Source organism: Nerophis lumbriciformis, linkage group LG03 (assembly GCF_033978685.3).
Source record: "Nerophis lumbriciformis linkage group LG03, RoL_Nlum_v2.1, whole genome shotgun sequence".
Taxonomy (NCBI): domain Eukaryota; kingdom Metazoa; phylum Chordata; class Actinopteri; order Syngnathiformes; family Syngnathidae; genus Nerophis; species Nerophis lumbriciformis.
The window spans coordinates 21,041,899-21,069,258 of record NC_084550.2 but is presented as its reverse complement, the minus strand read 5'-3'; the positions used below and the strand labels follow the sequence as shown (position 1 = coordinate 21,069,258).

The following is a 27,360-nucleotide window of genomic DNA, read 5'->3' as shown; positions in this document are numbered from 1 at the left end:
TGAACGCACACCAGCTACGCTGCTTATTTATTTGATATATACTTCATATACACCATGAAAAAGATACATACCCGTCGGACGACACAAAACACAGGACAATCTCCATGGCGAACGGGACGATGCGAACTCGGAATGCTCGGACCGACACAGAGACGATCGTTTGAGAAATAATAAGAAGGGAAGCACTGTTCAAGATGATCCGCAAACAGTTGCTTCAAAGTCTTCGACCATTCTGGTATCACTTGGTGATGACCACACCAGCCGTGTAGCGTTTAAGTAAGTCCGGTCTTTGCTTAATCCAATGCCTTTATTGGACGGATGTTCAGAGGGATGTTCAGAGGATCCCATGCATTCAGGGTATAATACGAACAATTCCAGTGCCTCGTTTTTTAGCACGGACACTCCACTCACCTCCAGAGTCCTCCATCAAATTTCCGCATTTTTATTCCTCACATTCTTCGAACAATGCTGACGTTGTTCTCGGTTCGAAGGATTCAGAAGCCCAGGACAGAGTACTCTTTCGATTCGTTCTTTGGGTTTCCCGTTTCCTTCTTGCGGTCATTGGCGGCTTTCAGTCCTCTCAGGCCGTGGTAGACCTGTTGGTCATACGGGAGTTGCTCTGGTCGGAGGCCCGTTCCGTCACCTTCAGCTTCATGCAGGACTGCTTCTCGTCCATCATCAGCATCTCGGCGGGTAGGCACCAGCAACACAGGCAGGACTGCGGGAAGTCAGACAGAGCGAGAAAATATTGAGAGCGAATGTCAATCGAAATAAGATAAGCCCCTTTCTCATGTGCAGAGGTGGGTAGTAACGCGTTACATTTACTCCGTTACATCTACTTGAGTAACTTTTGGGATAAATTGTACTTCTAAGAGTAGTTTTAATGCAAAATACTTTTACTTTTACTTGAGTATATTTATAGAGAAGAAACGCTACTTTTACTCCGCTCCATTTATCTACATTCAGCTCGCTACTCGCTACTGATTTTTATCGACCTGTTAATGCACGCTTTGTTTGTTTTGGTTTGTCAGACAGACCTTCAAAGTAGGATCTATCGCATGCCTGCGTTTCACAAGTCAAATGCAGTCACTGGTGACGTTTGACTCCGTTTCACCAATCAAATGCAGTCGCTGGTGACGTTTGACTCCGTTTCACCAATCAAACAGAGCCAGGCGGTCACATGACAACAACAACAAGCTTAAGCTTACATGAACTCAACGTCAAATTTGAGGAAGCACATGGCGGTAAGTAACGTTAGTAGCTATTTTGGCTGTCACCGTAGGCTATGAATCCCTGTCAAATGTACGGCGCATGCATACAAACACCAATCAGAAGTGCACAGTGTGTTCCCAGGTGCAGCCCACACCTATCAGTTTATGGTTTGCATAAAGGCTAACTTGTTATTTTCCTTTGTAATCTCTGCCTACTGAGCCTATGGTGCTGTTAAGTTATTGTGGCTCAATTTGCCTTAATTTTTTTTATGTTAATGTATTATTATTTAATATATATTATTGTTTTAGTTGCTTAAGAGATATTCCTGGCTCTGAATTTGCTCATTGCTATTTTTTTGTTTTTGTGCATTATTTGTTGCCGTCATCATTAAACGAACAGGTTACTCAGTACTTGAGAAGTTTTTTCACAACATACTTTTTACTTTTACTCAAGTAAATATTTGGGTGACTACTCCTTACTTTTACTTGAGTAATACATCTCTAAAGTAACAGCACTCTGACTTGAGTACAATTTCTGGCTACTCTACCCACCTCTGTTCATGTGTCCGTATCCCAGCTGGCACAAGACATTGATACTCTGATCATTTGGGATGGGTGGCCAAATATTTTTGGCAACATAGTGTAGCTTAAAATCCTCACAGACCTACAGAAACACTTTCCATTCAGCCGCGGCTTACCCTGAAGCAGCTCTTGAAGCGCTTGCTGACCATGTAGAGAGCAATGGGGTTGATGCAGGAGTTGACGGACGCCATGTTGATGCCGATGTAGTCCAACACCAAAAAGAAGCTAAAAAACAGGTGTGGCCGTTATTCCCGCAGTTTGGTCAAACACCATGGTTCGTGACATACCTGAGCAGTTCGCATCGGTTGGGATCCTTCTCGTCATAGATGGTGAGTTTCAGAATCCGGCTGAGGTGGAGAGGGAGCCAGCACAGAGCGAAGACCAGAACCAGGCAGAAGACGGTCTTGGCCACCTCTCGTCTCTGCGCACAAACACACATGAATCACTACGAGACCGAGCGATTATGCTGCCTTTTTGACACGGAGTACCCATGGGGAATGCTCCTTCACAAAGAACTCTGTTGAACTTTTTTTTTTTTTTTTTTTTTTTTTTTTGATGAAAAGTGGAAGTGTCATGTTAGGGTTGACTTAAAGAGGACATTTTTTTTTTGAATTTTGCCTCTCATTCACAATCCTGATGTGAGACAAAAACACGTCTTTATTTTTTATTTTTTGCATTGTAACATTCTAAATGCTAGCAAGGGGTGAATAACAACGTAGGCAAGACTTTCCTCTCCCCAACCACTTCGTCCAGCTCTTCCCGGGGGATCCCTAGGCTTTCCCAGGCCAGCCGGGAGACATAGTCTTCCCAACGTGTCCTGGGTCTTCCCCGTGGCCTCCTACCGGTCGGACGTGCCCTAAACACCTCCCTAGGGAGGCGTTCGGGTGGCATCCTGACCAGTTGCCTGAACCACCTCATCTGGCTCCTCTCTATGTAGAGGAGCAGTGGCTTTACTTTGAGCTCCCCCCGGATGGCAGAGCTTCTCACCCTATCTCTAAGGGAGAGTCCAGCCACCCGGCGGAGGAAACTCATTTCGGTCGCTTGTACCCGTGATCTTGTCCTTTCGGTCATAACCCAAAGCTCATGACCATAGGTGAGGATGGGAACGTAGATCGACCGGTAAATTGAGAGCTTTGCCTTCCGGCTCAGCTCCTTCTTCACCACAACGGATCGATACAGCATCCGCATTACTGAAGACGCCTCACCGATCCGCCTGTCGATCTCACGATCCACTCCCCCCTCACTCGTGAACAAGACTCCGAGGTACTTGAACTCCACCACTTGGGGCAGAGTCTCCTCCGCAACCCGGAGATGGCACTCCACCCTTTTCCGGGCGAGAACCATGGACTCGGACTTTGAGGTGCTGATTCCCATCCCAGTCGCCTCACACTCGGCTGCGAACCGATCCAGTGAGAGCTGAAGATCCTGGCCAGATGAAGCCATCAGGACCACATCATCTGCAAAAAGCAGAGACCTAATTCTGCAGCCACCAAACCGGATCCCCTCAACGCTTTGACTGCGCCTAGAAATTCTGTCCATAAAAGTTATGAACAGAATCGGTGACGATCGATACAGCGTCCGCATTACTGAAGACGCCGCACCGATCCGCCTGTCGATCTCACGATCCACTCTTCCCTCACTCGTGAACAAGACTCCGAGGTACTTGAACTCCTCCACTTGGGGCAGAGTCTCCTCCGCAACCCGGAGATGGCACTCCACCCTTTTCCGGGCGAGAACCATGGACTCGGACTTGGAGGTGCTGATTCCCATCCCAGTCGCCTCACACTCGGCTGCGAACCGATCCAGTGAAAGCTGAAGATCCTGGCCAGATGAAGCCATCAGGACCACATCATCTGCAAAAAGCAGAGACCTAATCCTGCAGCCACCAAACCGGATCCCCTCAACACCTTGACTGCGCCTAGAAATTCTCTCCATAAAAGTTATGAATTATATTTATATAGCGCTTTTCTCTAGTGACTCAATGCGCTTTACATAGTGAAACCTATTATCTAAGTTACATTTTTAAACCAGTGTGGGAGCAAATGGGTGAAGTGTCTTGCCCAAGGACACAACGGCTGTGACTAGGCCGCTCCGTAACAATTACTTACTGTACAACGTCTGCTTTCACTGACGGGATGTTTATATCTTTCAGCACCAGACTTGTGTTCCCAGTTTAGATGAAAAATGTATTATAAACCTCACTCAGGTAAAAAAAAAAATGAAATTGGCGCCTGTTCCTCCTGATGCATTCTCACTTATCCACGCGCACCTGACGTTGGCTGAGAGCTAGTGGGCAGCCTACGACGTAGTGGCTCTTCTTGGTTGCTTTGTTCGGGGTCCGTTCTGTGCGCAATATCTATTTCTACATATCTCATATCTTCTTTTTTTTAACCCCCGGGTCAAAAAGTTTGGGGCCCCCTGGTGTGAGCCGTCATCAACATACCTGTTTGAGGTGGTCGCTGAGCGCAATCTGAACGCCGTTCTTCTTCCTCAGCATCTCACAGGTCATCAGGGTGTAGAAAATGGCGGTGCAGACCAACGGCAGGCAGAAATAGGCGCTGAACAGCCACCAGTCCTTCACCGACTTATAAAACTGCAGGGAATAAAAACGGCAATAAATTCTGACTTGGGTGTGTCTCACAGACACGGTCCATTGAACGACTCATTTATCAAGTCGGTAGAAAAGTCCAATTTCAAGCGATAACAGACACCGGTGCGGTATTTCACGCCAGCGAAGACAATGATTGCTCCCCGGACTCGTTCTCTGTAAACTCTGTTTCACCTCTCCCGGACCACGTGAGACGTATCCCCCCACGCCCCCCCGTGCATGTGCGTTTCGCCAGCTGTGTCAACAGACCTGGCCGGTTCAACAGATCCGCCTCCCTCACTCACCCTCATGAAGTCGGTTTTCTGCATGGGGTGCAACAAGCAGATCCTCAGCTGCTCCCCCTTGTAGTCCATGGTGATCATGTCGAAGGCCACCGCCTCGGGCGCGGCCAGGGTGATGGACAGGATCCAGATGAGCGCGATTTCGATGGCCATCCACTTTGGGACGCCGATCCCTTTGATCCGGCTCCAGGAGGTCACGGCCCGGTACCTGAAGGGTGGATCGCGTGAGTTAGGCTTGCGGTACGGCGGCCTGGAATCTGCATCACGACGTATATTTCGGCCTCCTGGGTTGCAAAGGGCTCCTAGTTTAGCTTTTGACGTATACAATAAACCAGGGGTCCCCAAACATTTTGACCCGGGGGCCGCATTGGGTTAGAAAAATTTTGCCAGGGCTATATATATACAGGTAAAAGCCAGTAAATTAGAATATTTTGAAAAACTTGATTTATTTCAGTAATTGCATTCAAAAGGTGTAACTTGTACATTATATTTATTCATTGCACACAGACTGATGCATTCAAATGTTTATTTCATTTAATTTTGATGATTTGAAGTGGCAACAAATGAAAATCCAAAATTCCGTGTGTCACAAAATTAGAATATTACTTAAGGCTAATACAAAAAAGGGAGTTTTAGAAATGTTGGCCAACTGAAAAGTATGAAAATGAAAAATATGAGCATGTGCAATACTCAATACTTGGTTGGAGCTCCTTTTGCCTCAATTACTGCGTTAATGCGGCGTGGCATGGAGTCGATGAGTTTCTGGCACTGCTCAGGTGTTATGAGAGCCCAGGTTGCTCTGATAGTGGCCTTCAACTCTTCTGCGTTTTTGGGTCTGGCATTCTGCATCTTCCTTTTCACAATACCCCACAGATTTTCTATGGGGCTAAGGTCAGGGGAGTTGGCGGGCCAATTTAGAACAGAAATACCATGGTCCGTAAACCAGGCACGGGTAGATTTTGCGCTGTGTGCAGGCGCCAAGTCCTGTTGGAACTTGAAATCTCCATCTCCATAGAGCAGGTCAGCAGCAGGAAGCATGAAGTGCTCTAAAACTTGCTGGTAGACGGCTGCGTTGACCATGGATCTCAGGAAACAGAGTGGACCGACACCAGCAGATGACATGGCACCCCAAACCATCACTGATGGTGGAAACTTTACACTAGACTTCAGGCAACGTGGATCCTGTGCCTCTCCTGTCTTCCTCCAGACTCTGGGACCTCGATTTCCAAAGGAAATGCAAAATTTGCATGGTTGGGTGATGGTTTGGGGTGCCATGTCATCTGCTGGTGTCGGTCCACTCTGTTTCCTGAGATCCAGGGTCAACGCAGCCGTCTACCAGCAAGTTTTAGAGCACTTCATGCTTCCTGCTGCTGACCTGCTCTATGGAGATGGAGATTTCAAGTTCCAACAGGACTTGGCGCCTGCACACAGCGCAAAATCTACCCGTGCCTGGTTTACGGACCATGGTATTTCTGTTCTAAATTGGCCCGCCAACTCCCCTGACCATAGCCCCATAGAAAATCTGTGGGGTATTGTGAAAAGGAAGATGCAGAATGCCAGACCCAAAAACGCAGAAGAGTTGAAGGCCACTATCAGAGCAACCTGGGCTCTCATAACACCTGAGCAGTGCCAGAAACTCACCGACTCCATGCCACGCTGCATTAACGCAGTAATTGAGGCAAAAGGAGCTCCAACCAAGTATTGAGTATTGTACATGCTCATATTTTTCATTTTCATACTTTTCAGTTGGCCAACATTTCTAAAAATCCCTTTTTTGTGTTAGCCTTAAGTAATATTCTAATTTTGTGACACACGGAATTTTGGATTTTCATTTGTTGCCACTTCAAATCATCAAAATTAAATGAAATAAACATTTGAATGCATCAGTCTGTGTGCAATGAATAAATATAATGTACAAGTTACACCTTTTGAATGCAATTACTGAAATAAATCAAGTTTTTCAAAATATTCTAATTTACTGGATTTTACCTGTATATATATATATATATATATATATATATATATATATGCCTTCATTATAACACTTATGTAGGGCTTTTAAAGTCATTTTGATAGTAGGCTAACATAGCTAATATAGACACTTACATCATGTGTTGCCTTCATTATAACACTCTTAAAGTCATTTTGATAGTAGGCTAATATAGACACTTTCATAATGTATTGCCTTCATTATAACACTTTTAAAGTCATTTTGACAGTCGGCTAATGTCGCTAATATAGACACTTACATCATGGGTTGCTGTCATTATAACACTTTTAAAGTCATTTTGATAGTAGGCTAACATAGCTAATATAGAGACTTACATCATGTGTTGCCTTCATTATAACACTTTTAAATTCATTTTGATAGTAGGCTAATATAGCTAATATAGACACTTACATTATGTGTTGCCTTCATTATAGCACTTTTAAAGTCATTTTGATAGTAGGCTAATATAGCTAATATAAACACATCATGTGTTGCCTTCATTATAACACTTATATAAGACTTTTTAAGTCATTTTGATAGTAGGCTAATAAAGCTAGTATAGACACTTACATCATGTGTTGCCTTCATAATAACACTTTTAAAGTCATTTTGATAGTAGGCTAATATAGCTAATATAGACACTTACATCATGTGTTGCCTCCATTATAACACTTATATAAGACTTTTTAAGTCATTTTGATAGTAGGCTAATATAGCTAATATAGACACTTACGTCATGTGTTGTCTTCATTATAACACTTATAAAGGACTTTTTGATAGTAGGCTATTATAGTTAATATAGACACTTACATCATGTGTTGCCTTCATTATAACATTTTTATAAAGTCATTTTGATAGTAGGCTAATATAGCTAATATAGACACTTACATCATGTGTTGCCTTCATTATAACACTTATCTAAGACTTTTAAAGTCATTTTGATAGTAGGCTAATAAAGCTAATATAGACACTTACGTCATGTGTTGCCTTCATTATAACACTTATATAAGACTTTTAAAGTCACTTTCATAGTAGGCTAATACATCTAATATAGACACTTATATCATGTGTTGCCTTCATTATAACACTTAAATAACACTCTTAAAGTAATTTTGATAGTAGGCTAATATAGCTATTATAGACACTTTCATAATGTATTGCCTTCATTATAACACTTTTAAAGTCATTTTGACAGTCGGCTAATTTCGCTAATATAGACACTTACATCATGGGTTGCTGACATTATAGCACTTTTAAAGTAATTTTGATAGTAGGCTAATAAAGCTAATATAGACACTTACGTCATGTGTTGCCTTCATTATGACACTTATAAAATACTTTTTGATAGTAGGCTAGACAGTTACATCATGTGTTGCCTTCATTATAACACTTATATAAGACTTTTTAAGTCATTTTGCTAGTAGGCTAATATAGCTAATATAGACACTTACATCATGTGTTGCCTTCATTATAACACTTATATAAGACTTTTAAAGTCCAAATGTGAGCAAAAACGTGCTGAAAAGGCGGACTTGCCTGTCGATACTGAGCGCGCACAGACTCAGCACCGTGATCCCCACCGAGGCTTTCTGGACAAACGGCACCACCTTGCACAGAGCCACACCAAAAGGCCAGTCCTCCGCCAGGAGCTGGGGGGGGGGGGGGGGGGGGGGGGGGGGGGAGAAAGTTCCAGAATGCAACTGATTGGTTTATGCGGAACTAACTCTGGTCAGGGGTTGAAGAAATCCCACTGTTGTTTTTGTCTGACATCAAAGCTCCTCTGGATGTCGGACACAACTGTGTGCCTGGAATGTGAATCATATGTTCCTTGCACAAACCCACCAGCTATTATTTTAAACACCTTCCCCTCCTTTACACAAAAACACACACACACACACACACACACACACACCCACACACACACACACACACACACACACACACACACACACACACACACACACACACACACACACACACACACACACGAAATATTCTCATAATAACATGCCAATGGGATAGAAGGGGCTCTGGAAGTAATAACACCAGGAAAAGGTATGCACACTAAAAAAAATGCTGGGTTATTGTGATAACCCAATTTATGGGTTGTGAGTTATTTTTATGATAAGCGAGCCAATTTTTGGGTTATAAGGGTATTGTTTTAACTAAATTTCTGGGTTTTCAACCCGAAATGTTGAGTTAAAATAACTCAAATAAGAGGTTTGTCCTTTCCCGAACCAGCAGTTGGGTTGAAATTGGGTTATATTTTTCAATTTTGGGTTAAATAATTGAACCCAATAGTTGGGTTTGGAATAACCCAACATTGTAGTGAGCATAACTCAGCTGTTGTGTTAAATAAATTCACCCAATAGTTGGGTTATGAATCAACCAACATTTGAATGAGCATAACTCAACTTTTGGGTTAAATATTTCAACCCAAAAGTTGGGTTGTAAAAATTAACCCAAAATGTTGAGTTGAAATAACTCAAATAAGGGGTTTGTCCTTTTCTGAACCAGCAGTTGGGTTAAAATTGTTTTTTTAATTTTTGGGTTAAATAATTCAACCCAATAGTTGGATTTGGAATAACCCAACATTGTAGTGAGCATAACTCAGCTGTTGTGTTAAATAAATTCAACCCAATAGTTGGGTTATGAATCAACCAACATTTGAATGAGCATAACTCAACTTTTGGGTTAAATATTTCAACCCAAAAGTTGGGTTGTAAAAATGAACCCAAAATGTTGAGTTGAAATAACTCAAATAAGGGGTTCGTCCTTTTCTGAACCAGCAATTGGGTTAAAATTGGGTTATTTTTTAACCCAACATTACTAAAAAAATGCTGGGTTATTTTGATAACCCAATTTATGGGTTACGAGTTTTGGGTTACATTTCTTGAGGTATTTTTATGAAGCACAATCCATTTTTTTGGTTATAAGGGTATTATTTTAACTCCATTTCTGGGTTTTCAACCCAAAATGTTGAGTTAAAATAACTCAAATAAGGGGTTTGTCCTTTCCTGAACCAGCAGTTGGGTTGAAATTGGGTTATATTTTTCAATTTTGGGTTAAATAATTGAACCCAATAGTTGGGTTTGGAATAACCCAAAATTGTAGTGAGCATAACTCAGCTGTTGTGTTAAATAAATGCAACCCAATAATTGGGTTATGAACCAACCAACATTGAGTTAGCATACCTCAACTTTTGGGTTAAAAATTAACCCAAAATGTTAAGTTGAAATAACTCAGATAAGGGGTTCGTCCTTTACTGAACCAGCAGTTGGGTTAAAATTGGGTTATTTTTTAACCCAACATTACTAAAAAATGCTGGGTTATTTTGATAACCCATTTTATGGGTTGCGAGCTTTGGGTTACATTTCTTGAAGTATTTTTATGAAGAGCAATCCACTTTTTTGGTTATAAGGGTATTATTTTAACTAAAATTTTTGAGTTTTCAAAACTTTTTCAATAAGTAACGCACTTTTGGGTAAATTTTTATTAAAAAGGTACTTTTTGTTGGATTTGGAATAACCCAATATTGTAGTGAGCATAACTCGGCTGTTGTGTTAAATAAATTCAACCCAATAGTTGGGTTATGAATCAACCAACATTTGAGTGAGAATAACTCAACTTTTAGGTTAAATAATTCAACCCAAAAGTTGGGTTGTAAAAATTAACCCAAAATGTTGAGTTGAAACAACTGAAATAAGGGGTTTGTCCTTTTCTGAAGCAGCAGTTGGGTTAAAATTGGGTTATTTCTTAACCCACATTTTTTTAGTGTGCACACACTAAAAAATGCTGGGTTATTTTGATAACCCAATTTATGGGTTGTGTGTTTTGGGTTAAAATTTGGAGTTATATTTATGAAGAGCAATCCATTTTTTTTGGGTTATAAGGGTATTATTTCAACTCAATTTCTGGGTTTTCAAAACTAGGAGCCATTTTTGGGTTGTTTTTCAATGAGTAATGCATTTTTGGGTAAAAGGTTTTTTTTATTAAGAAGGTACTTTTAGTTGGATTTGGAATAACCCAACATTGTAGTGAGCATAACTCAGCTTTTGTGTTAAATACATTCAACCCAATAATTGGGTTATGAATCAACCAACATTGAGTTAGCATAACTCAACTTTTGGGTTAAATAACTCAACCCAAAAGTTCGGTTTGGAATAACCCAACACTAAGTTATCACAACTCCACTTTTTGGTTAAATAATTCAATCCAAACATTGGGTTGAAAAAATTAACCCAAAATGTTAAGTTGAAATAACTCAAATAAGGGGTTTGTCCTTTTCTGAACCAGCAGTTGGGTTAAAATTGGGGTTATTTTTTAACTTTTGGGTTAAATAATTCAACCCAATAGTTGGGTTTGGAATAACCCAACATTGTTGTGAGCATAACTAAGTTTTTTGTGTTAAATAAATTCAACCCAATTGTTGAGTTACGAATCAACCGACATTGAGTGAGCGTAACTCAACTTTTGGGTTAAATAATTCAACCCAATAGTTTGGTTGTGAATAACCCAACATTGAGTTATCATAACTCAACGTTTTGGTTAAATAATTCAACCCAAACATTGGGTTGAAAAAATTAACCCAAAATGTTGAGTTGAAATAACTCAAATAAGGGGTTTGTCCTTTTCTGAACCAGCAGTTGGGTTAAAATTGGTTTTTTTATTTTTTTATTTTTAGGTTAAATAATTTAACCCAATAGTTGGGTTTGGAATAACCCAACATTGTAGTGAGCATAACTCAGCTGTTGTGTTAAATAAATTCAACCCAATAGTTGGGTAATGAATCAATCAACATTGAGTTAGCATAACTCCACTTTTTGGTAAATATTTCAACCCAAAAGTTGGGTTGTAAAAATGAACCCAAAATGTTGAGTTGAAATAACTCAAATAAGGGGTTCGTCCTTTTCTGAACCAGCAATTGGGTTAAAATTGGGTTATTTTTTAACCCAACATTACTAAAAAATGCTGGGTTATTTTGATAACCCAATTTATGGGTTGCGAGTTTTGGGTTACATTTTTTTAAAGGTATTTTTATGAAGAGCAATCCATTTTTTGGGTTATAAGGGTATTATTTTAACAAAAATTTCTGGGAATTCAAAACTATGAACCATATTTTGGTTATTTTTCAATAAGTAACGGAATTTTGGGTAAAAGGCTTTTTTTAAAAAAATTTTTTTTATTAAAAAGGTACTTTTAGTTGGATTTGGAATAACCCAACATTGTAGTGAGCATAACTCAGCTGTTGTGTTGAATAAATTCAACCCAATAGTTGGGTTATGAATCAACCAACATTTGAGTGAGCATAACTCAACTTTTGGGTTAAATAATTCAACCCAAAAGTTGGGTTGAAAAAATTAACCCAAAATGTTGAGTTGAAATAACTCAAATAAGGGGTTTGTCCTTTTCTGAAGCAGCAGTTGGGTAAAAATTGGGTTATTTCTTAACCCACATTTTTTTAGTGTGCACACACTAAAAAATGCTGGGATATTTTGATAACCCAATTTATGGGTTGTGTGTTTTGGGTTAAAATTTGGAGCTATATTTATGAAGAGCAATCCATTTTTTGGGTTATAAGGGTATTATTTTAACTCAATTTCTGGGTTTTCAAAACGAGGAGCCATTTTTGGGTTGTTTTTCAATGAGTAATGCATTTTTGGGTAAAAGGTTTTTTTTATTTATTAAAAAGGTTCTTCTAGTTGGGTTTGGAATAACCCAACATTGAGTTAGCATAACTCAACTTTTGGGTTAAATAACTCAACCCAATAGTTCAGTTTGGAATAACCCAACACTAAGTTATCATAACTCCACTTTTTGGTTAAATAATTCAACCCAAAAGTTGGGTTGAAAAAATTAACCCAAAATGTTAAGTTGAAATAACTCAAATAAGGGGTTTGTCCTTTTCTGAACCAGCAGTTGGGTTAAAATTGGGGTTATTTTTTTAACTTTTGGGTTAAATAATTCAACCCAATAGTTGGTTTGGAATAACCCAACATTGTAGTGAGCATAACTCAGCTTTTGGGTTAAATAATTCAACCCAAAAGTTGGGTTGTAAAAATTAACCCAAAATGTTGAGTTGAAATAACTCAAATAAGGGGTTTGTCCTTTACTGAACAACCAATTGGGTTTAAATTGTTTTTTTTTTAACCCAACATTACTAAAAAATGCTGGGTTATTTTGATAACCCAATTTATGGGTTGCGAGTTCTGGGTTACATTTCTTGAGTTATTTTTATGAAGAGCAATCCATTTTTTGGGTTATAAGGGTATTATTTTAACTCAAATTTCTGGGTTTTCAAAATTATGAACCATATTTTGGTTATTTTTCAATAAGTAACGCAATTTTGGGTAAAAGGCTTTTTTTTTTAATTAAAAAGATACTTTTAGTTGGATTTGGAATAACCCAACATTGTTGTGAGCATAATTCAGCTTTTGTGTTAAATACATTCAACCCAATAATTGGGTTTCAAATCAACCAACATTGAGTGAGCATAACTCAACTTTTGGGTTAAATAATTCAACCCAATAGTTGGGTTACGAATCAACCAACATTGAGTGAGCATAACTCAACTTTTGGTTTAAGTAATTCAACCCAAACATTGGGTTGAAAAAATTAACCCAAAATGTTGAGTTAAAATAACACAAATAAGGGGTTTGTCCTTTTCTGAACCAGCAGTTGGGTTAAAATTGGGTTTTTTCTTAACCCAAAATGTTTTAGTGTGCACACACGAAAAATTGCTGGGTTAAAATTTGGAGTTATTTTTATGAAGAGCAATCCATTTTTTGGGTTATAAGGGTATTATTTTAACTCAATTTCTGGGTTTTCAAAACTATGAACCAATTTTGGGTTGTTTCTCAATAAATAACGCATTTTTGGGTAAAAGGCTTTTATAAAATTTGTTAAAAAGGTACTTTTAGTTGGATTTGGAATAACCCAACATTGTAGTGAGCATTACTCAGCTTTTGTGTTAAATAAATTCAACCCAATAGTTGGGTTATGAATCAACCAACATTGAGTTAGCATAACTCAACTTTTGGGTTCAATAATTCAACCCAATAGTTTGGTTGGCAATATTTTAAACCCAATTTTAACCCAACTGCTGGTTCGGAAAATGACAACCCCCTTGTTTGAGTTATTTTAACTAAACATTTTGGGTTAATTTTTTCAACCCAACTTTTGGGTTGAACTATTTAACCAAAAAGTTGAGTTATGATAACTTAATGTTGGGTTATTGCCAACCAAACTTGGGTTGAATTATTTAACCCAAAAGTTGAGTTTGTCCTTATCTGAACCAGCAGTTGGGTTAAAATTGGGTTATTCTTTAAACCAACCTTTTTTAGTGTGCACACACTAAAAAATGCTGGGCTATTTTGATAACCCAATTTATGGGTTGCGAGTTTTGGGTTAAATTTTGGAGTTATTTTTATGAAGAGCAATCCATTTTTTGGGTTATAAGGGTATTATTTTAACAACATTTCTGTGTTTTCAAAACTATTAACCATTTTTGGGTTGTTTTTCAATAAGTAACGCATTATGGGTAAAAAGCTTTTTTTTTTTAATTAAAAAGGTACTTTTAGTTGGGTTTGGAATAACCCAAAATTGTTGTGAGCATAATTCAACTTTTGTGTTATATAAATTCAACCCAATAGTTGGGTTATGATTCAACCAACATTGAGTGATCGTAACTCAACTTTTGGGTTAAATAATTCAACCCAATAGTTTGGTTGGGAACAACCCAACATTAAGTTATCATAACTCAACTTTTTGGTAAAATAATTCAACCCAAAAGTTGGGTTGAAAAAAATAACCCAAAATGTTGAGTTAAAATAACTCAAATAAGGGGTTTGTCCTTTTCTGAACCAGCAGTTGGGTTAAAATTAGGTTATTTTGATAACCCAATTTATGGGTTGCAAGTTTTGGGGTAAATTTTGGAGTTTTTTTTTTTTAAGAGCAATCCATTTTTGGGTTATAAGGGTATTATTTTAACTACATTTCTGGGTTTTCAAAACTATGAACCATTTTTGGGTTGTTTTTAGTTGGGAAGGAGTAAGACAAAGCAGCAGTAAAATGTATCATTTCTAACCAACTTTTGGGTCAAAGAGTCCTAAATTGCACAACCCAATATTTGGGTTATTTAACCAAAAAGTTGAGTTATGCTCACAACAATGTTGGGTTATTCCAAACCCAACTAAAAGTACCTTTTTAATAAAAAAAAAGCCTTTTACCCAAAAATGGTTCAAAGTTTTGAAAACCCAGAAATGTAGTTAAAATAATACCCTTATAACCCAAGAAATGGATTGCTCTTCATAAAAATAACTCCAACATTTTACCTATAACTCGCAACCCATAAATTTGGTTATCAAAATAACCCAGCATTTTTTAATGTGTGCACACTAAAAAAATTGGGGTTAAGAAATAACCCAATTTTAACCCAACTGCTGGTTCAGAAAAGGACAACCCCCTTGTTTGAGTTATTTTAACTCAACATTTTGGGTTAATTTTTTCAACCCAACTTTTGGGTTGAACTATTTAACCAAAAAGTTGAGTTATGATAACTTAATGTTGGGTTATTGCCAACCAAACTATTGGGTTGAATTATTTAACCCAAAAGTTGAGTTTGTCCTTATCTGAACCAGCATTTGGGTTAAAATTAGGTTATTCTTTAAACCAACCTTTTTTAGTGTGCACACACTAAAAAAATGCTGGGCTATTTTGATAACCCAATTTATGAGTTGCGAGTTTTGGGTTCAATTTTGGAGTTATTTTTATGAAGAGCAATCCATTTTTTGGGTTATAAGGGTATTATTTTAACAACATTTCTGTGTTTTCAAAACTATGAACCATTTTTAGGTTGTTTTTCAATAAGTAACGCATTATGGCTAAAAGGTTGTTTTTTTTATTTTATTAAAAAGGTACTTTTATTTGGGTTTGGAATAACCCAAAATTGTTGTGAGCATAATTCAGCTTTTGTGTTAAATAAATTCAACCCAATAGTTGAGTTACGAATCAACCAACATTGATTGATCTTAACTCAACTTTTGGGTTAAATAATTCAACCCAATAGTTTGGTTGGGAACAACCCAACATTAAGTTATCATAACTCAACTTTTTGGTTAAATAATTCAACCCAAAAGTTGGGTTGAAAAAATTAACCCAAAATGTTGAGTTAAAATAACTCAAATAAGGGGTTTGTCCTTTTCTGAACCAGCAGTTGGGTTAAAATTAGGTTATTTTGATAACACAATTTATGGGTTGTAAGTTTTGGGTTAAATTTTGGAGGGTTTTTTTTGAAAAGCAATCCCTTTTTGGGTTATAAGGGTACTATTTTAACTACATTTCTGGGTTTTCAAAACTATGAACCATTTTTGGGTTGTTTTTAGTTGGGAAGGAGTAGGACAAACCAGCAGTAAAATGTATCATTTTTAACCAACTTTTGGGTCAAGGAGTCCTAAATTGCGAAACCCAATATTTGGGTTATTAACAAAAAAGTTGAGTTATGCTCACAACAATGTTGGGTTATTCCAAACCCAACTAAAAGTACCTTTGTTATTTAAAAAAAGCCTTTTACCCAAAAATGGTTCAAAGTTTTGAAAACCCAGAAATGTAGTTAAAATAATACCCTAATAACCAAAAAAAAATGGATTGCTCTTCATAGAAATAACTCCAAAATTTTACCTATAACTCGCAACCCATAAATTGGGTTATCAAAATAACCCAGCATTTTTTAATGTGTGCACACTAAAAACATTGGGGTTAAGAAAAAACCCAATTTTAACCCAACTGCTGGTTCGGAAAAGGACAACCCCCTTGTTTGAGTTATTTTGACTCAACATTTTGGGTTAATTTTTTCAACCCAACTTTTGGGTTGAATTATTTAACCCAAAAGTTGAGTTTGTCCTTATCTGAACCAGCAGTTGGGTTAAAATTGGGTTATTCTTTAAACCAACCTTTTTTAGTGTGCACACACTAAAAAATGCCGGGCTATTTTGATAACCCAATTTATGGGTTGTGAGTTTTGGGTTAAATTTTTGAGTTATTTTTATGAAGAGCAATCCATTTTTTAAGTTATAAGGGTATTATTTTAACAACATTTCTGTGTTTTCAAAACTATGAACCATTTTTGAGTTGTTTTTCAATAAGTAACGCATTATGGATAAAAGGCTTTTTTTAAATTTTTTTATTAAAAAGGTACTTTTAGTTGGGTTTGGAATAACCCAAAATTGTTGTGAGCATAATTCAGCTTTTGTGTTAAATAAATTCAACCCAATAGTTGGGTTATGAATCAACCAACATTGAGTGATCTTAACTCAACTTTTGGGTTAAATAACTCAACCCAATAGTTTGGTTGGGAACAACCCAACATTAAGTTATCATAACTCAACTTTTTGGTTAAATAATTCAACCCAAAAGTTGGGTTGAAAAAATTAACCCAAAATGTTGACTTTAAAATAACTCAAATAAGGGGTTTGTCCTTTTCTGAACCAGCAGTTGGGTTAAAATTAGGTTATTTAGATAACCCAATTTATGGGTTGCAAGTTTTGGGTTAAATTTTGGAGTTTTTTTTTTGAAGAGCAATCCCTTTTGGGGTTATAAGGGTACTATTTTAACTACATTTCTGGGTTTTCAAAACTATGAACCATTTTTGCGTTGTTTTTAGTTGGGAAGGAGTAGGACAAACCAGCAGTAAAATGTACCATTTTTAACCAACTTTTGGGTCAAAGAGTCTTAAATTGCGCAACCCAATATTTGGGTTATTTAACCAAAAAGTTGAGTTATGCTCACAACAATGTTGGGTTATTCCAAACCCAACTAAAAGTACCTTTTTAATTAAAAAAAAAGTATTTTACCCAAAAATGGTTCATAGTTTTGAAAACCCAGAAATGTAGTTAAAATAATACCCTTATAACCCAAAAAATGGATTGCTCTTCATAAAAACAACTCCAAAATTTTACCTATAACTCGCAACCCATAAATTGGGTTATCAACATAACCCAGCATTTTTTAATGTGTGCACACTAAAAACAATGGGGTTAAGAAATAACCCAATTTTAACCCAACTGCTGGTTCAGAAAAGGACAACACCCTTGTTTGAGTTATTTTAACTCAACATTTTGGGTTCATTTTTCAACCCAACTTTTGGGTTGAATTATTTAACCAAAAAGTTGAGTTATGATAACTTAATGTTGGGTTATTGCCAACCAAACTATTGGGTTGAATTATTTAACCCAAAAGTTGAGTTTGTCCTTATCTGAACCAGCAGTTGGGTTAAAATTAGGTTATTCTTTAAACCAACCTTTTTTAGTGTGCACACACTAAAAAATGCTGGGCTATTTTGATAACCCAATTTATGGGTTGCGAGTTTTGGGTTAAATTTTGGAGTTATTTTTATGAAGAGCAATCCATTTTTTGGGTTATAAGGGTATTATTTTAACAACATTTTTGTGTTTTCAAAACTATGAACCATTTTTGGGTTGTTTTTCAGTAAGTAACGCATTATGGGTAAAAGGCTTTTTTTTATTTATTAAAAAGGTACTTTATGTTGGATTTGGAATAACCCAAAATTGCTGTGAGCATAATTCAGCTTTTGTGTTAAATAAATTCAACCCAATAGTTGGGTTATGAATCAACCAACATTGAGTGATCTTAACTCAACTTTTGGGTTAAATAATTCAACCCAATAGTTTTAGTTGGGAACAACCCAACATTAAGTTATCATAACTCAACTTTTTGGTTAAATAATTCAACTCAAAAGTTGGGTTGAAAAAATTGACCCAAAATGTTGAGTTTAAAATAACTCAAATAAGGGGTTTGTCTTTTTCTGAACCAGCAGTTGGGTTAAAATTGGGATATTCTTTAACCCAACATTTTTAGTGTGCACTCACTAAAAAATGCTGGGCTATTTTGATAACCCAATTTATGGTTTGCGAGATTTGGGTTACATTTTGGAGTTATTTTTATAAAGAGCAATCCATTTTTTGGATTATAAGGGTATTATTTTAACAACATTTTTGTGTTTTCAAAACTATGAACCATTTTTGGGTTGTTTTTCAATAAGTAGCGCATTATGGGTAAAAGGCTTTTTTTTTTTTTATTATTAAAAAGATACTTTTAGTTGGGTTTGGAATAACCCAAAATTGTTGTGAGCATAATTCAGCTTTTGTGTTAAATAAATTCAACCCAATAGTTGGGTTATGAATCAACCAACATTGAGTACTCAATTTTTGGGTTAAATAATTCAATCCAATAGTTTGGTTGGGAACAACCCAACATTAAGTTATCATAACTCAACTTTTTGGTTAAATAATTCAACCCAAAAGTTGGGTTGAAAAAATTAACCCAAAATGTTGAGTTTAAAATAACTCAAATAAGGGGTTCGTCCTTTTCTGAACCAGCAGTTGGGTTAAAATTGGGTTATTCTTTAACCCAACATTTTTTAATGTGCACTCACTAAAAAATCTGGGCTATTTTGATAACCCAATTTATGGGATGCGAGTTTTGGTTTAAATTTTGGAGTTATTTTTATGAAGAGCAATCAATTTTGGGGGTTATAAGGGTATTATTTTAACTCAAATTTCTGGGTTTTCAAAACTATGAACCATTTTTGGGTCGTTAACCCAACATTTTTTAGTGTGCAGAGTCTCCCCCCTTCAGAACTGCGTACGGGTGTGCTTGCCACGTGACGAGGTCAACCGTTACCTTGTAGACGTTAATGGGAATGCCGATGATGATGTGCAACAGGTCGCCCAGAGCCAGGCTGGCGATGAGGATGTTCGGTCCGTTCCGCATGCACTTGTTCTTATAGATGATCCTCAGAAGTGTGGAGTTCCCGATGATGCCCACCACAAAGACCAGGCAGGAGACCACCGTGTTGATGTACTTGAAGGTGTCTCGGATTTCCGTGGGCGCGCTGCACATGGGCGGCATTCTGCGGCGCGGCATGGTGATGTTGGGCCTTACCGGACCCAGCACGTCCCGCTCCACCAGCCCGGGTCTTTGCGTGGCGGCCGGGGGACCGGCGGGCGTCTGTCTCTGGGATCCCAGCTGGCCACGGGCGAGCAGGAAATGGAGCCCCAGAAGGAGTAAGCCCATGTAGTAGAACGCCGTCTTCATCCTGGCCCTTTGTCGGAAATGTGTTGATCCCCTGTGAAAATACCTGGAACGGAGAAAGCACAATACGGTGGGTGGTTATTTTTCATTTTTGATTTTATCATAACTCAACTTTTTGGTTAAATAATTCAACCCAACTTCATAAAAATAACTCAAAAATTTAACTCAAAACTCGCAACCCATAAATTGGGTTATCAAAATAGCCCAGCATTTTTTAGTGTGTGCACACTAAAAAAGGTTGGTTTAAAGAATAACCCAATTTTAACCCAACTGCTGGTTTAAATAAGGACAAACTCAACTTTTGGGTTAAATAATTCAACCCAATAGTTTGGTTGGGAATAACCCAACATTAAGTTATCATAACTCAACTTTTTGGTTAAATTATGCTCACAACAATGTTGGGTTATTCCAAACCCAAATAAAAGTACATTTTTAATAAAGAAAAAAAAGCCTATTACCCAAAAGTTGGGTTGAAAAAATTAACCCAAAATGTTTAGTTAAAATAACTCAAACAAGGGGGTTGTCCTTTTTCGAACCAGCAGTTGGGTTAAAATTGGGTTATTTCTTAACCCTATTTTTTTTAGTGTGCACACATTAAAAAAAGCTGGGTTATTTTGATAACCCAATTTATGGGTTGCGAGTTATAGGTTAAATTTTGGAGTTATTTTTATGAAGAGCAATCCATTTTTTTGGGTTATAAGGGTATTATTTTAACTAAATTTCTGGGTTTTCAAAACTATGAACCATTTTTGGGTAAAAGGCTTTTTTTTAATTAAAAAGGTACTTTTAGTTGGAATAACCGAACATTGTTGTGAGCATAACTCAACTTTTTGGTTAAAATATTCAACCCAATTTTGGGGTTGAATTATTTAACCAAAAAGTTGAGTTATGATAACTTAATGTTGGGTTATTCCAGACCAAACTATTGGATTGAATTATTTAACCCAAAAGTTGAGTATGCTAACTCAATTTTGGTGGGTTCATAACCCAACTATTGGGTTGAATTTATTTAACACAAAAGCTGAGTTATGCTCACTACAATGTTGGGTTATTCCAAACCCAACTAAAAGTACCTTTTTAATTAAAAAAAAGCATTTTACCCAAAAATGGTTCATAGTTTTGAAAACCCAGAAATGTACGGTAGTTAAAATAATACCCTTTTAACCCAAAAAATAGATTTTTCTTCATAAAAAAAACTCCAAAATGTAACCCAAAACTCGCAACCCATAAATAGGGTTATCAAAATAGCCCAGCATTTTTTAGTGTGTGCACACTAAAAAACGTTGGGTTAAAAAATAACCCAATTTTAACCCAACTGCTTGTTCAGAAATGGACAAACTCCTTTTTTGAGTTATTTTAACTCAACATTTTGGGTTAATTTATTTAACAAACACGTTGAGTTATGATAACTTAGTGTTGGGTTATTCCCAACCAAACTATTGGGTTGAATTACTTAACCCAAAAGTCGAGTTATGCTAACTCAATTTTGGTGGGTTCATAACCCAACTATTGGGTTGAATTTATTTAACACAAAAGCTGAGTTATGCTGGGTTATTCCAAACCCAACTAAAAGTACCTTTTTAATAAAAAAATAAATAAAAAAAGCCTTTTACCCAAAATGGTTCATTGTTTTGAAAACCCAGAAATGTAGTTAAAATAATACCCTTATAACCCAAAAAATGGATTGCTCTTCATAAAAATAACTCCAAAATTTAACCTATAACTCGCAACCTATAAATTGGGTTATCAAAATAACCCAGCATTTTTTAATGTGTGCACACTAAAAAAATTAGGGTTAAGAAATAACTCAATTTTAACCCAACTGCTGGTTTGGAAAAGGACAACCCCCTTGTTTGAGTTATTTTAACTAAACATATTGGGTTAATTTTTTCAACCCAACTTTTGGGTTGAACTATTTAACCAAAGTTATGATAACTTAATGTTGGGTTATTGCCAACCAAGCTATTGGGTTGAATTATTTACCCCAAAAGTTGAGTTTGTCCTTATCTGAACCAGCAGTTGGGTTAAAATTGGGTTATTCTTTAAACCAACCTTTTTTAGTGTGCACACACTAAAAAATGCTGGGCTATTTTGATAACCCAATTTATGGGTTGCGAGTTTTGGGTTAAATCTTTGAGTTATTTTTATGAAGAGCAATCCATTTTTTGGGTTATAAGGGTATTATTTTAACTACATTTCTGGGTATTCAAAACTATGAACCATTTTTGGGTTGTTTTTCAATGAGTAACACATTTTTGAGTAAAAGGCTTTTTTTTATTAATTAAAAAGGTACTTTTAGTTGGGTTTGGAATAACCCAATATTGTAGTGAGCATAACTCAGCTTTTGTGTTAAATAAATTCAACCCAATAGTTTGGTTGGGAATAACCCAACACTAAGTTATCATAACTCAACGTTTTGTTTAAATAATTCAACCCAAAAGTTGGGTTGAAAAAATTAACCCAAAATGTTGAGTTAAAATAACTCAAATAAGGAGTTTGTCCTTTTCTGAACAAGCAGTTGGGTTAAAATTGGGTTATTTTTTAACCCAACGTTTTTTAGTGTGCACACACTAAAAAATGCTGGGCTATTTTGATAACCCAATTTATGGGTTGCAAGTTTTGGGTTACATTTTGGAGTTATTTTTATGAAGATCAATCAATTTTTGGGGGGTTATGAGGGTATTATTTTAACTACATTTCTGGGTTTTCAAAACTATAAAACATGCTGGGTTATTTTGATAACCCAATTTATGGGTTGTGAGTTCTGGGTTAAATTTTGGAGTTATTTTTATGAAGAAAAATAAAATTTTTTGGGTTATAAGGGTATTATTTTAACTACATTTCTGGGTTTTCAAAACAATGAACCATTTTTGGGTAAAAGGCTTTTTTTTTTTTTTTTAATATATTAAAAAGGTACTTTTAGTTGGGTTTGGAATAACCCAACATTGTAGTGAGCATAACTCAGCTTTTGTGTTAAATAAATTCAACCCAATAGTTGGGTTATAAACCCACCAAAATTGAGTTAGCATAACTCGACTTTTGGGTTAAGTAATTCAACCCAATAGTTTGGTTGGGAATAACCCAACACTAAGTTATCATAACTCAACGTTTTGGTTAAATAATTCAACCCAAAAGTTGGGTTGAAAAAATTAACCCAAAATGTTGAGTTAAAATAACTCAAATAAGGAGTTTGTCCTTTTCTGAACAAGCAGTTGGGTTAAAATTGGGTTATTTTTTTAACCCAACGTTTTTTAGTGTGCACACTCTAAAAAATGCTGGGCTATTTTGATAACCCTATTTATGGGTTGCGAGTTTTGGGTTACATTTTGGAGTTATTTTTATGAAGAAAAATAGATTTTTTGGGGTTATAAGGGTATTATTTCAACTACATTTCTGGGTTTTCAAAACTATGAACCATTTTTGGGTAAAAGGCTTTTTTTTAATTAAAAAGGTACTTTTAGTTGGGTTTGGAATAACCCAACATTGTAGAGTAGGACACAACGGCAGTGACTAGGACGGCAGAAGCGGGGATCGAACCAGGAACCCTCAAGTTGCTGGCACGGCCACTCTACTAATCGAACTATACTGTCTTAATAATAATTATAATAAATAAGGGGTTTGTCTTTTTCTGAACCAGTTAAAATTGGGTTATTTTGATGACCCAATTTATGGGTTGCGAGTTATGGGTTAAATTTTGGAGGGTTTTGTTTGAAGAGCAATCTATTTTTTGGGTTATAAGAGTATTATTTTATCTAAATTTCTGGGTCTTGAATTTGACACGTGCTGGAGATCCAGCGTCCTCTACAGTAGACATTTTATTTTGATCTATTTACTTTGTCAGAGTAAAGAAAAAGTCCCAACTTTTTGAAAGAAAAATCCAAAATTACTTACATTAAGAAAAAATCCCGATCTTTTGACAAAAAAAATCCAGATTTTTTGAAGGAAAAAAATCCCAAAATTTTGACAGAAAAAAAAAATCCAGATTTTTTGACAGAAAAAGTCTTGACTTTTTGACATCACATCAGTAAAAATTCTGACTTTTTGACAGTAAACATCCTGACCTTTTTAAGGAAAAAATCCCGACATTTTGACAAAAAAAAAATCCCGTTTTTTGACAGAAAAAAATTTCTGATTTTTGACAGAAAAAAACGTGATTTTTTTGACAAACAAATCCCAACTTTTTGACAGAAAGAAAAATCACTTTTGTCTGCTGTTTTGAAGGATTTTCTGCAACAAAAAAAAAAGAAGCTAGTCAAAGATCATCTCTATGATAGCACTCTTAAATTTTTAAGAACCCGCTACAAAAAATGTGAGTTTCTCTCAAGTTTTTTTAACTGAACTCGAAAAAAGAGAGGACCTAAGACGGAACCTTGAGGAACACCACCAGTGTAAATAAAACGTTTTTAGGAGTTTGCTGCAAAAAAATGTTGTCTCCCAAGTTTAACGAGCCAAAAGTAGGTCAGTAATCAATAGATTATAGATAAATACAATAATGACGTAAATAAATGTAGCGATTGGAGTTAAGCTGAATGCAAAAAAATTAAAAGTATAGCATTTTAAAAGTAAAAACTATGCTTTAAAAACAACCATTGATTGTTATTGTAGTTATAATACTACCTGTACTATATACACAATTCTATTTTTAATTATCTTTCTTGTGGTACTCATTTGCCTAAATGTGGGACCTCAGGTATTACAAGTGTCTTATTATGACAATGAAGTTCCGTGAATTATTGAATCCTTTAATAATTAAACCCAATTATGATTGGTTCTCCCAGAAAGGCATTAAAGGGCAAAACAAGAAAACACTTGTTATTATTTTTTTAATGCATTCTAAATCGTAAAATACAGCAACTACGAGGTGGCTAACAATGCAGCTAACGGGAATAGACTATTCCGCCTATAAAGCCCTCTAAAAACATCCAAAAACTACCAACAGCACCCCATTTACACCTTGTGACCAGAATATTGACCAAGTATTAGGGATTTTGTTATTACATATGCTAACACAGATAAACTATTTTAGCAGAGCAGTGATCACGGAGAGCTATATTGCCAAGTTGAGCCGGTGAGCTACTGCACGGCCTGTGCGTTGGTGAGAGTTAATTCTTCAGTATAAATCATGCCTGTCACTAGTAGAAGTAGTCTTGGACATAAACCGAGACCTTGGTCAACTTGGACCTGGAGATGGCGAGAAAGACGCACAAAAAAACATGTCTTTAAACCGGCGTTTAATTATGATTTATTATTCATGTAAAGGGGAAGATATAAACATCCCAGTGAGAGCGGACAATGTACAGTAAGTGATTGTTGCTTTATGTTCGTCATTTGTATTTGTTGTTTAGCACTTATCAATACTTTTACTTGATGCCGTGCTTTAACAAAATCTGGATCTGCTTCTAAAACTTGCAGATCGTCCTCATTATATTCAGTCTCAAAAATGTAAGGTTTTTGTCTTTGCCGTCTCTCACAAAGTCTGCTTAAAATGAGCAAAATACACAAATACTACATTTTACTCTGAATGTTACTACATTACATATGTACCTACAGAATGTACAGTACAGGCCAAAAGTTTGAAATGTGTTTTCTTTATTTTCACGACTATTTACATTGTAGATTGTCACTGAAGGCATCAAAACTATGAATGAACACATGCCAAGGGACATGTATTTAATGTAATGTATGTAATTTATTTAGTCACATGTCCTCCACAGTGAGTAATAATCGACTAATGAACACTTACCTAACTCTCCGAAAGTCTGAGTTGCAGTAGTTCCAAGCCACAGGAAAAGATGTCCAAAGTGGAGGAAGACTGCAGTTGGAGTGACAGCACAGTCATTTCCCAACAGACCACCTCGCCATGCCTGCTTGAAAATCCAAGTTCAGCTCCGGGTCTTGGCCCCATGAAGCACTCTCACCCTCTCCGGTCCAGGACTAGTCTCCGTGTGGAGCCTCAAGAGTCGGCTGGCTATGATCCCTGCCTCGACCACTCCTTGTTTTATCTCTGGGAGGGGCGGAGGAAGGGCCTGGAGGATGCTCACAAGTTACTTTGGCATAAAACTGCAACTTAAAAAAACTCAGCTATAAAGATTATTATTTTTTTAATTCTATCATCATCCCAGAACCCTTTTTCAAGCTCAAAACAACTTGTTTTTTTTATTAATTTGTCACACTATACATAATTGATGCAACTAACCTTTTTTTTTTCCGGACCATAAGGCGCACTATTATGATATTTTTTTTCTTCGACAAAAAAAAAAATCCAGATTATTTAACAGAAAAAGTGCCGACTTTTTGACGAAAAAAATCCAGAATTTTTTACATTTAGAAAAAAATCCAGATTTTCTTGACAGAAAAAAATCCCAATGTTTTGACAGAAAAAAATCCCAATTTTTTGACGGAAAAAAATCCCAATTTTTTGACCAAAAAAAATCCCAAAATTTCGACAGAAAAAAATCAAAATTTTTTGACATTTCGAAAAAATTCTGACTTTTCGACAGAAAACATCCTGACTTTTTGACAGAAACATCCTGACTTTTTTAAGGAAAAAATCCCGACTTTTTGACAGAAAAAAAATCCCAATTTTTTGACAGAAAAAAATCCAGACTTTTTGACATAATATATGGATATTCATTATACATAATCTATGCAACTCCGGCCCATAAGGCGCACCAGTACATAAGACGCACTATTATGATATTCTTTTTCTTCGAAAGAAAAAAATCCAGATTTTTTGACAGAAAAAGACCCGACTTTTTGAAAGAAAAACTCCCGACTTTTTGAAAGAAAAAGTCCCGACTTTTTGACCAAAAAAATACACAATTTTTTACATTTACAAAAAATCCTGATCCTTTGATAAAAAAATCCAAATTGTTTGACAAACAAATCCCAATGTTTTGACAGAAAAAATCAAATTTTTTTGACAGAAAAAAATTCCCAAATTTTGACGGAAAAAATCCCGATTTTTTGACAGAAGTCTTGACTTTTTGATGGAAAAAATCCAGAGTTTTTGACATTTAGAAAAAATTCTGAATTTTTGACAGACAACATCCTGACTTTTTTAAGGAAAAAATCCCGACATTTTGACAGAAAAAAAATCCAGATTTTTTTACAGAAAACCCCCCGATTTTTTTGACAAACAAATCCCAACTTTTTGACAGAAAAAAATCCTGATTTTTTGACAGAAAAATCGAGACCTTTTGACAAAAAAAATCTCAACTCTTTGACAGAAAAAAATCCCCATGTTTTGACAGAAAAAAATCCCAATTTTTTGGACCAAAAATTCCCAAAACTTCGACAGAAAAATCCAGACTTTTTGACAGAAAAAGTCCTGACTTTTTGATGAAAAAAAATCCCGACTTTTTGACATTTAGAAAAAATTCAGACTTTTTGACAGAAAACATCCTGACTTTTTTAAGGAGGAAAATCCCGATTTTTTGACAGAAAAAAAATCCTGATTTTTGGACAGAAAAAAATCCTGATTTTTGGACAGAAAAAAATCCTGATTTTTGACAGAAAAAATTCCCAATATTTATGACAAACAAATTCTAAGTTTTTGACAGAAAAAAACCCCCGATT

At 36.2% G+C, this 27,360-nt stretch overlaps 1 protein-coding gene across 1 annotated transcript; it reads right to left on the bottom strand.

Annotated features, from left to right (window-relative positions):
* Positions 1-25,732, bottom strand: ednrba (endothelin receptor Ba). Its single transcript, XM_061928467.1, has 8 exons — positions 25,526-25,732; positions 19,372-19,828; positions 8,209-8,321; positions 4,686-4,890; positions 4,237-4,386; positions 2,081-2,214; positions 1,910-2,018; positions 1-718 (listed from the first exon to the last, which is right to left on the bottom strand). Exons 2-8 carry the CDS (start codon positions 19,783-19,785, stop codon positions 581-583), a joined length of 1,263 nt encoding a protein of 420 aa, XP_061784451.1. The 5' UTR covers positions 19,786-19,828; positions 25,526-25,732; the 3' UTR covers positions 1-580.
* Positions 25,733-27,360: the final 1,628 nt, after the last annotated feature.